This window comes from Leucopleurus acutus (assembly GCF_964270905.1).
Source record: "Leucopleurus acutus genome assembly, chromosome: 1".
NCBI lineage: Eukaryota > Metazoa > Chordata > Mammalia > Artiodactyla > Delphinidae > Leucopleurus > Leucopleurus acutus.
The window spans coordinates 22,454,215-22,466,901 of NC_139142.1; the positions used below are offsets into that span (position 1 = coordinate 22,454,215).

The window sequence follows — 12,687 nt, forward strand, 5'->3', positions numbered from 1 at the left end:
TAAAAGGCTTCAGGGAGACTCACTGGGCTGCAGAGAGAGGCACTTTGCACCACAGACAGATAGCACGAAGGAAAAGCCAGAGGGAGTGAGGAAAAAGAGAGAAGTCAGTCGCTCCTGAGGAAGGGAGAGAGTGAGACAGGCTGGGAGAAGGAGAACAGAAAGTGTGTGTAAACGGAGTAAAGAAGGGAAAAAACTACCCTTAAAGCACATTTTAAAAACTCTGGCAATTCTAGAAAGAAACAGGCTACGTTTCTGAACATAGAGACAATGAAAAGCTAAAGAAAATTTTGCAATCTCTGCCACAGTCTCATAGGTGCTTGGAAATGAAAGTAGAACTGCCTGTCTTTAACCGACTCTGAGAGGGGTAACTGGATTAGGGACGGGTACGCCAGTTTTTTTTTTTTTTTAAACATCTTAAATCCTGAAAAAAAAAAAAAAAGCAGCAGCTCCGAATTGAATGAATTGATGGGCACACTCCAACTGCTGGGCTGGAGAGACTGGACTTGGTCTTGCCATTTCTGCTTCTTTGAAAAAGGAGACAACTTGGGCTTCCTTTTAATTTAGTTTTTCTCCCTCTCCCCCCACCCCAACCTCCCCCCTCCCCTCCCCCACCCCCTCAATCACCACCCCCCTTTTAAATAAGAGGGTGAAGGGGAACCAGAGCGCACAAGGCAACTGACCCAGGAGGCAGAGAAGATGGGCATCCTCAGCGTAGACTTGCTGATCACACTGCAGATTCTGCCAGTTTTTTTCTCCAACTGCCTCTTCCTGGCGCTCTATGACTCGGTCGTTCTCCTCAAGCACGTGGTGCTGTTGCTGAGCCGCTCCAAGTCCACTCGCGGGGAGTGGAGGCGCATGCTGACCTCAGAGGGGATGCGCTGCATCTGGAAGAGCTTCCTTCTCGATGCCTACAAACAGGTGAGCTGCGCCGAGAGGGGCTTCTCCGCAGGGCGGCCGGGGCAGGGGCTGGAATGTGGGGGGCCGGGTGCCAGCTGGAGCACTGGAGTGAGAACGGTGCAGCCCTATTTGGGGGCCTAGCGGTTATGCTCAAGGTTGCTCCTGTGTCTGCTCTCTTCACCTGTCACACACAGTAGATCTGGGGATGACAGGTATTAAGTCACAGTGACTGCGTGACCTGAGAAGGAGTCTTCCTAATAAGGGTCGTTAATGGCTTGCTGTGACTTTGGAGTGGGAGGTATTGGTGCCTGTAGAATAACTTTGAGAAAAGTCAGAAAGTGTTGGGGGAGGGCAGACCGCTGCATTTATTCTGCTCTTGTCACGAACTGGCATTTTTTGCTTGATGAAAGGCTATGTGAGGTGCATTAGGAAAGACAGTTCAATGGGTAGGCATTAAAAAGCAAGAAAAAAAGAAAACACCACTCAAAACTCTCAGGGAGCTGGCAAGATTTCACAAAATAATAACAGCAGGTATCATTTAGCAGAGTGGCTGCTTCGTTTCTGGTAGAAGTAAGAGTTAATGAGAGCAAGCCTGTGTGCACCATCATCTACCTTGATTTGGATTAGAACCTTTTGAAGCAGTTATTAGGCACTGAGTCTGGACTTACTAGATATCTGTTTGAAGAAGAAAGATCTGAGAACTAGCTGTCAAAAATCCAGACTTTGTTAGAGAAACCACATTTGCTTTGTTTCTCAAAAGTTAAGTAAGTTGTCTTAGAAAGAGCAGATAAATCTATGGTTCATGGCAATCTCAAAGCTCTTATAACCGGTGCCTGGAACACTGTAGCAGTCGCCTCACTTACCTGCAGAAGCTGCGTCCCAGGGGCTGCCCTTTCAAAACCAGAGTGATCTTTGTTTCTAAGTGAAGCATGCTGTTTGGAGATGGTGACGCATCCTCAGCTCAGATCTTCTTAAGGGGCAAAGAGGAAAGGGCACTGGTCCTTTGTCAGTTTGCTCTCTCTCCCTGTGCCCGTGGGACTCCTGAATGTCCCTGGGCTTAGGAAGAATTGACTCATCTGGCAAAAGCTAGTATCAAAGCAGACATTCTTGGTTTTCCCTAACAGTATTGAGAGACCTTGTCCGAGATGCCAGGAAGGGAGTTTGAGAAGAATATGGGAGCTGGTGAAGTGGTGTACTATAGGCAGGCAATACCTCAGAAACAGAGCCGGAAAACTCAGAATAAGAGGGGGAAGGAGAATGAGTCCTCCATAAATAAATACTAGAAAAATAAGTCTAGAGAAGGAACTTATGCTTACCAAGGGGGGTAGGGTGGGCGGGAAGTGTTAGATTGGGAGTTTGGGATTGACATGTACACACTGCTATATTTAAAACAGATAACCAACAAGGACCTACTGGACAGCACAGGGAACTCTGCTCAACACTCTGTAATAACCTGAATGGGAAAATAATTTGAAAAAGAATAGATACACGTATTTGTATAACTGAATCATTTTGCTGTACACCTGAAACTAGCACAATACTGTTAATCAACTGTACTCCAATATAAAATAAAAATTTTAAAAAAAAATCTATGCACCAGGAATGGAAAAGAAGTAATTTCTAGTAGCAAGGAATCCAGAGTAGGATCCTTCCATTGAAAATCAAATAAGTGTTCAAGACGAGAATACTCATGGTGGATTAGGGAAGTGTTCCTACAGTACATGTCTTTGTTATTGAGAGCAACCTGCAGAAGGTTGGCATTTGTTGTCCTAAAGACAGGAACATAGTAAGAGCTCTTCTTAGTAAGTGAAAATTTCTTTATAATAGTTCGAAACGATGCTCCAAGTTCTAACAGTAAAAACTCACTTTATATTATGTACATGGGGTGCATGGGAGATGTGGGAAGGACATATTGAGATGATCATTTCATTTCCACAAATGCATACGCTGAACGTGAAATGTTCACATTTTGTTCTGGGGGTAGAGAATTTGGAGGAGGGTGGGGTGTGCACGCACAAGTATGTCAGGCATGTTATGAATTAGGAAGTTCCCTCATCTATACCTGGATTTCATAGGTGTTAGGAGATAACATGGCAATGTCAGTTACTTGGTCTCAGCATATTAAACTCTTACTTTTTTCAAAGACAAGTGACTTCTGCCTATAAAAGAAAAGGCACTGCTTTGGAGAATTTTACCTGTATGCATGTATATTCTCACATAAAATATGGGGGTTGATGTTACCCACAAATATTAAGTGAGGTCGTTTTTCCTATTAAGCAGCTTATGGAAATAAAAAGGGAAAAGGAAACAAATGCCTCTAATAAACTTGATCATTTGTTTATTTTTTCACCAATGTATAGTGCTTCATTGTGTCGCAATATTTCGTTATCCCTACGCTGAGAGACTGAGAAGGATGAGTAATTTGTTTTCCTTTTTGCACACGGTTCGTGTATTCTTCTCCTGTATTGTTTCTGTCTACTGATTTGATTAGTGACCAAGTTCATGACTGACATTATTATGTTTGCTTTTATGACTTATATAATAGCTGCCAGGAGAAGAAGCAACACAAGAACTCATATGTCCAGAGATAAGGCTGGACTGGGTGTGTGATGGATGGAAGCATGGTGAACACAGCTTGCACTGAGTTTAGGTCTCCTTCTGTCTCCAAGTGTAGCAAGGGCGTTCGCGGCTGTGGTGGCACTTGAGGGTCACTCAGAATCTGTGAAACAGATTGAATCACTTCCCCAAATGCTACTGTCACCTGTGCCACTGCCTTTGGGTGTAGCCCTGTCTAGAGACACACTGGAGGAGTCTCTGTTTGAGACGGCATCACAGTGTTTCACAATCCTGACTTGCGTTATTTTGAGGCTGCCACCCCCAGAAACGGAGTTTTGCAGGGTGAGGCCTGTGCACACGCCATACGATGAGGCATGTCATTTCCAATTCTCCCGGTTGTTGAATGGCAGATACTTGGGAAGCTATTTAGAGAAAGTGCAGTAAAAGCGCTGTGCCTGTGTTTGGCTCCTACAAGAGGCAACAAAGAAATGTAAACAAATTAGAACAAAATAAAACAAAAAACCCTTCTTCATTAAAATGTTGAATGGGATTTAAAATTAACTTTATAGGGAAACCTTTAAAGACAGTTTGGGTTTGGTTAGAGGGAGGTCCATGCACGATTTGGAGGAAAAAGAAAATCTACTGAATTTTGTGAGAGACTGAGGTGTATAACAGATGTTTATTATTTAAGTTTCCCTAGTCAGTGTCATTGCATCTAACACTGCATCCTTGTGCTGGTGCTCAAAGACTCAAAAATACAACCAGTAAACAAACTACTCTGTCTGGGAGCCTGGCTCCCACCTAAATGAAGTGTAAAAGTAAACACACAGTATAGATGCTGACAAGCAGTTTAGCTTCTACATGGTCAATATTGCTGTGGCACAGAAAACATATTCATTTGAACATATAATTTTGGTTTTGAAAGGGTCTCTTTAACATTCTCTTCCTCCTCTTCATTCACCTCAGCCTTTTGACACTCGTTTCTACAATGGAAAATGGCTCTTTTAAGAAAGAAACATTCCGAAAAGAACACAAAGAAGGCTACAGCCAGAGCTTGTCCATCACTTGGATAAAACACTGGGAAGTGATAGAGCTTAGAGCTATATTTTTCAAGTTACAAATCAACAAGAGAATTGCTAACAGGGAATTGAACTCAGAGGAAGGAGTAGGTAGCTTATCCTTCAACGCTGATTTATTGGGCCAATTTGAATATAAATGGTTAAAATGCTGCTTAATAATTGTTTGGCCACATTTGTAAGGACATTGATGTAGGCTGGTCATTATTGTCAAAGAATTTGAAATTTCCTGACAGTTAATAAAGCCATTCCAGGGCTTTGGAGAGCAAAAAGGATGTGTAAAAATAATTCTGCCACATACCTACCCCATTTTTATCATCTGCTTTGCTTTCTATCATGAGATTAGGTGATATTTTGTCCAGAAGCCTTTCTCAGGCTGTGGAAGAGAAAAAAAAAACAAGGTTAGTAGTATATGCTCTATTTCCAGCTTCTACTTGATGAATGGTTCTTTCTTTTTTTTCCCCTTGCCCTGCATTTCACAGTCCACATGCTAAAGCAGCATTATCCTTTTCCCCATGCACTGAAAACTGTCAGCAAAAGGAATCCCATCATCAAGGGAATCAAATATATGTCATATATTTACATTCTTGTTCATATTTATAAATATGGCTATCACAACATTTGAGCTTGGCCCAGAGATGTCTTCTGTTGTAAAAATACAAACCCTTTATTTTCCTCCCTTGTTGGTGTTGTGTTCATGTTGATTATAAAAACATAAGAAAGGACAACCGTAATAGTGCAGATGAGAGAGAGAAAAGTCAGTGATGACGATATTACATTTTACGTATGTCCTTTCTGATCCTTGCAAAATAAAGAGACCCTTTGGGAACATCGGAACTTCAAGACCAATTAGTGGAAATGATGCTTGTGTTTGGGCATTAAATACTGGGCAGGGTTCTCTTTAGAGCGGCTAATGCTGGCAGGGAAAGAGGTACCGACCTAATTACTCTTCCGCAAGAGTAAAAAATGCCTTTTGAATGCCTCTTTGGCAAATATGTCTCATTAAGGACAAAAACCAAACACAAACCCTCTAAGAAGGAGAAATTAAGATGATAGGTAACTTGTGGCCAGGAGACTTTCTGTGCCACTGTGGGAAATTAAAACAAAGTTTGGGAGTACCAGGGGATAACCTGTTTTTGTCGAGCTTCTTTCCTGCAGCCTAAATGTTATTATGGGACCAACTTTATTTTCTTCATCATTCTGGCTTTTTGTCAAGGAATGATTTGCTCCTGAGGAAAGCAAAGATCTTCCATCATTGAAGACAATGGTGGTTCTCCCATTCCATCTCAGCAGGGTGAAAAGCCAAGCAAACCAAGAAACTCTCCATTTGTAACTTTGGTCACAATACGTATTTAATTTTCATGGTGACCGAATAGGAAGACGAGAAATGAACAATAATGTCCTTCTAAAAGATTCTTTTTTTTCAGTTTAAGACAGACTTTCACTTTTTTAATTGTTAAAGTTTTTTTTCTTTATTGTTGCTGAATTGTCCTCTATCAGCAGTTTTTAGCAAAGATAGACAAATTTTATGATTAGTCTGGGACACTTATAAAAGCAGACTACTGGTCTACTCACATCTGGACTTCCAAAAAATGGGTGTGTGTTTTCCCCTTGTAGTTTTACTAATAGCACTGTTCTTACCTGTGCATTTTCTCTTACCTAGTCACGCTCATTAAAAGGATAATTCTGTTTATGACATTCTAACCTGCAGTCAAGTCCTACGGCTGCTCAACAAAATGAAGAGGATTTGGTTACTTTCATTTTACGCACTGACCAGCTGAGATAATCAAGAACAGATCAACAGCATTAGGTGTCGATCGTGGCGGTACTCTACAGTGGGATCCAGGATTCGCTCTTCTAAATAAGCTGCCTCAGTTAGCTCATCCATCACCCAAATGTGATTGTGTTCAGTGTAGGTTAAGGTTATTATTAAGCCTAAAATTCTTCACTGACCTCTACCTAGGATTATAGCAGCAATTAATAGTAACAATAATGTATGTAATAAAAAATTTTAAAGTGTATGTATAAATTTTTCCCCAGCTTAACAAAATACCAACACCTCCCACCACCCCCCTCCCCCAAATACCAAAGAGCATTACGTACTTGGTAACTTTCCTCACTTTTGATTTTAAAGTTAAGATGTTGTACTTGTTCTAAGTTTTCTAAGTTGAACTAGTCTGTTTGTATTTTGAAAAGAATTATGTGGCTGGATGATACATTGTCACTAAGAAGAAGGAGAAGGTGCTTTACCTTTCCAAGAAAATTAATTACAGGTAACAAGAGTGTCACCTGTGACTGAAGTCAGATTAGATTACTCAGTTGAATAATCAGGAATAATGCAAGGATCAACAGTTCAGCTTGGGTGAGAGTCAGGGGCGACAGAGGCCCATTTAACAAGGCAGCACAGTTGCTCAGAATTCTTAAAAATGACTCAGAAATGCAGGTGGATGTTTTTACCTACCAAGAACCTCCAAGTCTGTAGTCCAGAGATGATTTTTCTCCTGTGTATGGGTTGTTCACTTAATGAGAAGTTGCTACAACAGCTAATGGATTCAGACTGATCTGAATGCATTCAGATCGTTATATCACAGTGTGTTGCAAAACACAGCACAACGATATTGTTAAAAGCAGCCGTCCTAGAATCATTATTGCTATTTGACGTGGGAAACATCTAACGAGAAGGTGATGGTAACGCTACCTATTACCTAAATCTACAAAGAAGTACAAAAAGAACCCATAGATTTAAAAGTTTATAATACCTTTAAAATGTATATATCTTTAAATTTTAAGTATATTTTAAAACCTCAGAGACAAGTCTAGCTCATATAAAACAGTCCAGCTAAAAGTGGCTTATTCGGTTTCTTCACCTAGTGTCACTTGCAAATTAACCAAGAAAATACAAATAAAATAACTTTCTTCCTGATAGTGACTGAAAACAAATGAACTTATTTAAACCACACCAACAGCTTCCTTTTCTAAGAAAGAAATTTGTTATTCTAAGATTTCTTTTAGAAAACTAACAGTACTTGTTTCAAACCTGCCCTGCTAGGATTTTTCACAAGGGAGAGAAAGGGCTTCTTTACTTCTTCCTCTGCAGTTAAAAGGAGTTATGCATTAACATCAGATAGAAGCTTCTGAATAAAAGCCCTTGAGTGCTTTTTTTTTTTATCAGTTCGGATTGTTGAGTTTTTAACAATTCACTTCTAAGTGACTTCAATTAACAGCAATGTTATATGTGGTGGTATTTATATGAGGGGAAAAAGTCGATCCAGTTGGAAGTGTTTTATAATGTTAAAGATAGTGTATAAAAATCAACTATACTGTTGTAAGTTGTCCCCAATGTTACTGGCTTTGATTAAAGCATTCTAGGGGAAGATCCAATTGTATTAATTCAAACTGAAGTAATTGGCTCTTTTATGTTGCCTGCTTTTTATTATCAGTTTACAGATTCAAAGACCAGCAAACTTTCTTTCAGTCTGTGTTCAACAATTTAAACTACGTGCAAAGAGGGTACCTGGAACAATTTTCCTCTATACCTCTTCTGCCTGAGTATTTTATAATTCAGAGGAACTTGATAATAAAATGTGTGGTAGAAAAGTAAATGGTTTGTGACTTCTTAGATTAAAAAAGTGAAACAAACAAAAAACACATGTAATATGAGAAATTAAAAGTAGAATTCTGCAGAAAGTAAAATATTATGTTTTTGTTCACTCATTTGTTTGTTTAATGGAAATGGCGAGGTTCTAGTCAAAAGAACCCCAAAGTATTCAGTAGCCATAGAAGTCTTTGGGAAGGATGTCACACTGAGGAGAGCTCAAATCACTTCTAACAGTAGATATTTTTTTAAACAGAGAATTGGTCAGGAAAATAGTATTCTGTTTCACATTTTTGGGCGGCATCTATAATGGCAAACTACACACCCACAATGATTTATAGTGTACAAAGCTCTTTTCCTGTGTCATCCTCCTATAACCGTATGAGGAAGATAGGGGTTGTTATCACCATTTTACAGATGGGAAAGCTGAAGTACTGAAGAGATTAAATGGGAGTAGCTCTTCTTATAAATGGTGGACCCCCGGTTTTCTAGTTCTGAGCAGGAATAGAGCCCACTGGTACCCTTGTCCATTGGTTGAGCTTAAATGACTTAGTATCAGGCAAGAAAATAAAGGTCTTTTCTGAGTACTTTAGAATTCAGAAGTGGGAATACAGAAAGAGGTACTATGTCCCACAATTCTGATAATTTATTTTAAAGTGGACCATTCACTTTTTACTTTTAAAATGAAGGCAAGGACTTCCCTGGTGGTCCAGTGGTTAAGCCTCTGCAGTTCCATTGCAGGGGGCACGAGTTCGATCCCTGGTTGGGGAGCTAAGATCCCGCATGCTGCAGGGTGTGGCCAAAAAACAAGAAAACCCACAAAAATGAAGGCAATTAATCATTTGTTGTATATTGTGTGCTAAGCACTGACACAAAATAAGGATAGTAAAGAATACCAGTCTCAACTTAATTATGAAGAGAGTTAACTGCAGCGCCTTCAATCATGAAAATAATTACCTTTAGTGACTATACAGAATGAAAAGGACTTTTATTCTCTTCAGGGCCATTCATTATATTACCTGCCACAATGGCTCTTTACTCAAATCAATATATGTTTACCATATCCTCTGAAGGAAATACCACATTTTATTAGAGCCAGTTGTTTCTATACAGAGTGAATTAAAGCGACAATGTGTTCAATGTGGTATTCTCTCCCTCTTTCTTTTTTTCACCACCAGGTGAAACTGGGTGAAGATGCTCCCAACTCCAGTGTGGTGCATGTCTCCAATCCTGAAGGAGATGACAGCAGTGGAAATGGTGCCCATGAGAAAACAGTTGATGGAGCTGAGTGCCACCTCCTTGACTTTGCCAGCCCTGAGCGCCCACTGGTGGTCAACTTCGGCTCAGCCACTTGACCTCCTTTTACTAACCAGCTGCCAGCCTTCAGCAAACTGGTGGAAGAGTTCTCATCAGTGGCTGACTTCCTGTTGGTCTACATTGATGAGGCTCATCCTTCAGATGGTTGGGCGGTGCCTGGGGATTCTTCTTTGTCTTTTGAGGTGAAGAAGCACCGGAACCAGGAAGACCGATGTGCAGCAGCCCACCAGCTAATGGAGCGTTTCTCCTTGCCGCCCCAGTGCCAAGTTGTGGCTGACCGCATGGACAATAATGCCAATGTCGCTTATGGGGTAGCCTTTGAACGTGTGTGTATTGTGCAGAGACAGAAAATTGCTTATCTGGGAGGAAAGGGCCCCTTCTACTACAACCTTCAAGAAGTCCGGCGTTGGCTGGAGAAGAATTTCAGCAAGAGATGAAAGCTAGATTAGCTGGTTAAAGGTATGATTGTAACAGAGATTTTTTTTTTTAAGTTATGTAAAGACAAGGAAACTAAGAACTGAATCCACTATTTCAACTGAGTCCCATTGTCTCACTGAAAGACAGGAATTTACGTGTCAGAAGAACATAAACCCCTAACATCTCGATACTACTTTCATCACTTAAATGGCTTTTGGCTAAATAGTAGCCCCGTTACTTCTCTTCCTGGTGAAAAGCCCTGAATGAAAAGATCCCAAGATGGAGAGGAAGAAACCTTGTTTCAGCATGTGTTCCTTTCTGCCCTGAAAAAGAAGTGATACCTCTGATGCATGCCTTGGGACCTGAAGAAAAGACTTACCTGAATAACTCTACCATCCTTGTTAGTATACGGGGTATCGCTTAGGCTTTCTTCAGCACGGATAGAGCCCAACTGGATAATTCCCAAATGTTTACTTATAATGAATCTTCAAGCCCAGGCCATGTGGTTAGGACCTTGGTGTTTAACATGTCACAGTAGTCTCTGATCTTCTAGTTTCTAGCCATGTGGTGCTCTATGCCAGTCTAAATATCCCAGAACTCGCAGCTATATTTGCAGATACCAAGAATGGTCCCTACCTGGAGGGTTAGAATGATCATCTGATCTCTGATGGTTACTTTCTAGGCAGGTGGGGAAAGTGCTAGAAGAAAATCGAATTGACAAGCTAGGAAAAGCAGGCGGCAGAAAGATTAGGAGACTTCATAGTGCTTCACCTTGCAACTGTAGAGAGTGGGACTAATTTGTTAGTCACAGAAACATGGGAACATACACAAAGCTAGAAAAAGAAGAAACTTCACTAAAATAGCATCAGGAATATATGTATGAAATCAATGTATTTATCATATACTCCTAGATTGAGGAGAAGGAGAGATTGAGAGGGAAGAGACGCTTTAATATTTGTATTACTTTTTGAAACATGTTTGTGGTGTGTACATTTTCAGTAGGTGAATTATACCCCATGATGCTGATGAAAGGTAAAACCAGTGGGTCCAGTGGTGCTGGTCTATCCTTCTCCATCCCTACGATTTTGCTCTGGTCCCACTCCTTCTTGGTGTCGGTCTCTATGGCAGTGTTCTCTGAATGCTGAGCTAAGCAGTATATATTTTATATATACACATTCTCAGCTGCTGTGGGATGTAGGTTCCCTGGCCATTCAGCTGCAGCACTGTTTTTCTCCCAAAGTAGGTGAACTATAATGAATGATAGGTGAAAACAAACAAGGTTTCTTCAGGAGCAAAACGGAAGAAGAGTAAGTTTGAGACAATTCCCATCAGTGATTTTGGAGGCTTTGCTATAAGGCAATTCTCAGTACCATGGAATTCCCATTAATATTTGAATTTGGACTTGGGTTTTCCTTTGTTCCTCTTAGCTGAGGTATAGTAATCTAAGGCCTCTATAGTACATTTTTATAATGCTATTTTAATATATACCATATTTCTCTTTAAAATGAAGATACTATAGTTTTACTCATAACTAATATAAGTAATAACTAATATCCTAACCTCCAAAAGAATAGACCAACCAACTTTGTATCTTAATTTTTTTATTGTAAATTTGAGGATGTTATCAAATCACAGTATATGGCCATTTTTATATGTACAATCAAAGGTTCCTATGACCATTCCATTAATAATTGAATCATAAAATAAAACTAATAGAAAAAGATATCTAAAATTGAAAATACCTTCCTGAACTAGTTGCCTGAAATGAGAAAAAAGTGGGAACTGAGTGTACAAGAACCAAAAGTCTATTTTTTTTTAATGGAACAACATAATAGTCGTATCACTACATAGTTTATTGTTTACATATTAAAGCACCATTTTAACTGATTATTTTTAACTGCAACATTTAAGTTTCCCACTGTTCTAAATTCTACAAAATGCACCCACAAAGAAACAAATTTTGAAAATGTGACATTATCTAATGAATTTCTGGAAAATCACATTGAGAATAGATTATTTCTGAGTCCTCAGTAGTTAAACTCTGTAACTCAAGGCTTATCGGTGGACCCCACTGATTTTTATCTTCAAAATGGTGTTGAGATTTATGTGGTACCCAGGAGAAGAAAAATGAAGAATTGGTGGCAGCCCACTCACACTGTTGTCCTTAAAATTCCCCTTTGTTCTACATGTACAATAAGGGAACAGGATGTTAGAGATGCTGGTGGGGGGATGAGATTTGGCTAAGGCAGGCAGTGCTAGTTGTCTGGGGAAAAGGATGATGGGAAAACTACCCAGCTGTGATATATTTTTAAAGACAGAGAAGGTTGTGTGTGTGCAATTCTTCTCCCTGAGGATAGGGCAATGGAGAAGTGAAGCAGCGGAAGTAAACATACAGAGGCATAGGCTGACTATCAGGGACAAAGATATGTTCAATGGAACATAGAAGAGCTACTGGAAGAAAGGCTTTAGGGGGCCAGAAGAGAAAGTAAATTGACAAAGCTCAGGAATCCTACAATATGTAGAATGGCTTGATGTTATCAGAGTTAGGATAAGCCTATAATTATGTAACTTATTTATCTCATCATGAACTTTTATGATTTCCTGTGGTGTATCTTTTATGAACTTAACAAGAACTCATTATTTGAGATAGAGGAGAATCAATGTTTAGCTGGTATGTTCAGAGAAATTATTAGATTGTCAATACCCACCCTACCTATCCTATCTTTTATAAGGTATGTTTCTTTGAAGAATTGTAGTTCCTATTCTCACAAGGCAAAAATTATAAGTTATATATATATATATATAAACTTATACATTATAAGCTTATAT

The 12,687-nt window shown here is 39.7% G+C and overlaps 1 protein-coding gene across 1 annotated transcript; it reads left to right on the forward strand.

Annotated features, from left to right (window-relative positions):
* Positions 1 to 696: 696 nt before the first annotated feature.
* On the forward strand, positions 697 to 9,878 carry DIO2 (iodothyronine deiodinase 2; the record flags this gene model as incomplete). Its single annotated transcript, XM_082851394.1, has 2 exons — positions 697 to 918; positions 9,303 to 9,878. The coding sequence occupies 2 exons, from the start codon at positions 697 to 699 to the stop codon at positions 9,876 to 9,878; spliced, it is 798 nt and encodes a 265-aa protein (XP_082707520.1).
* Positions 9,879 to 12,687: the final 2,809 nt, after the last annotated feature.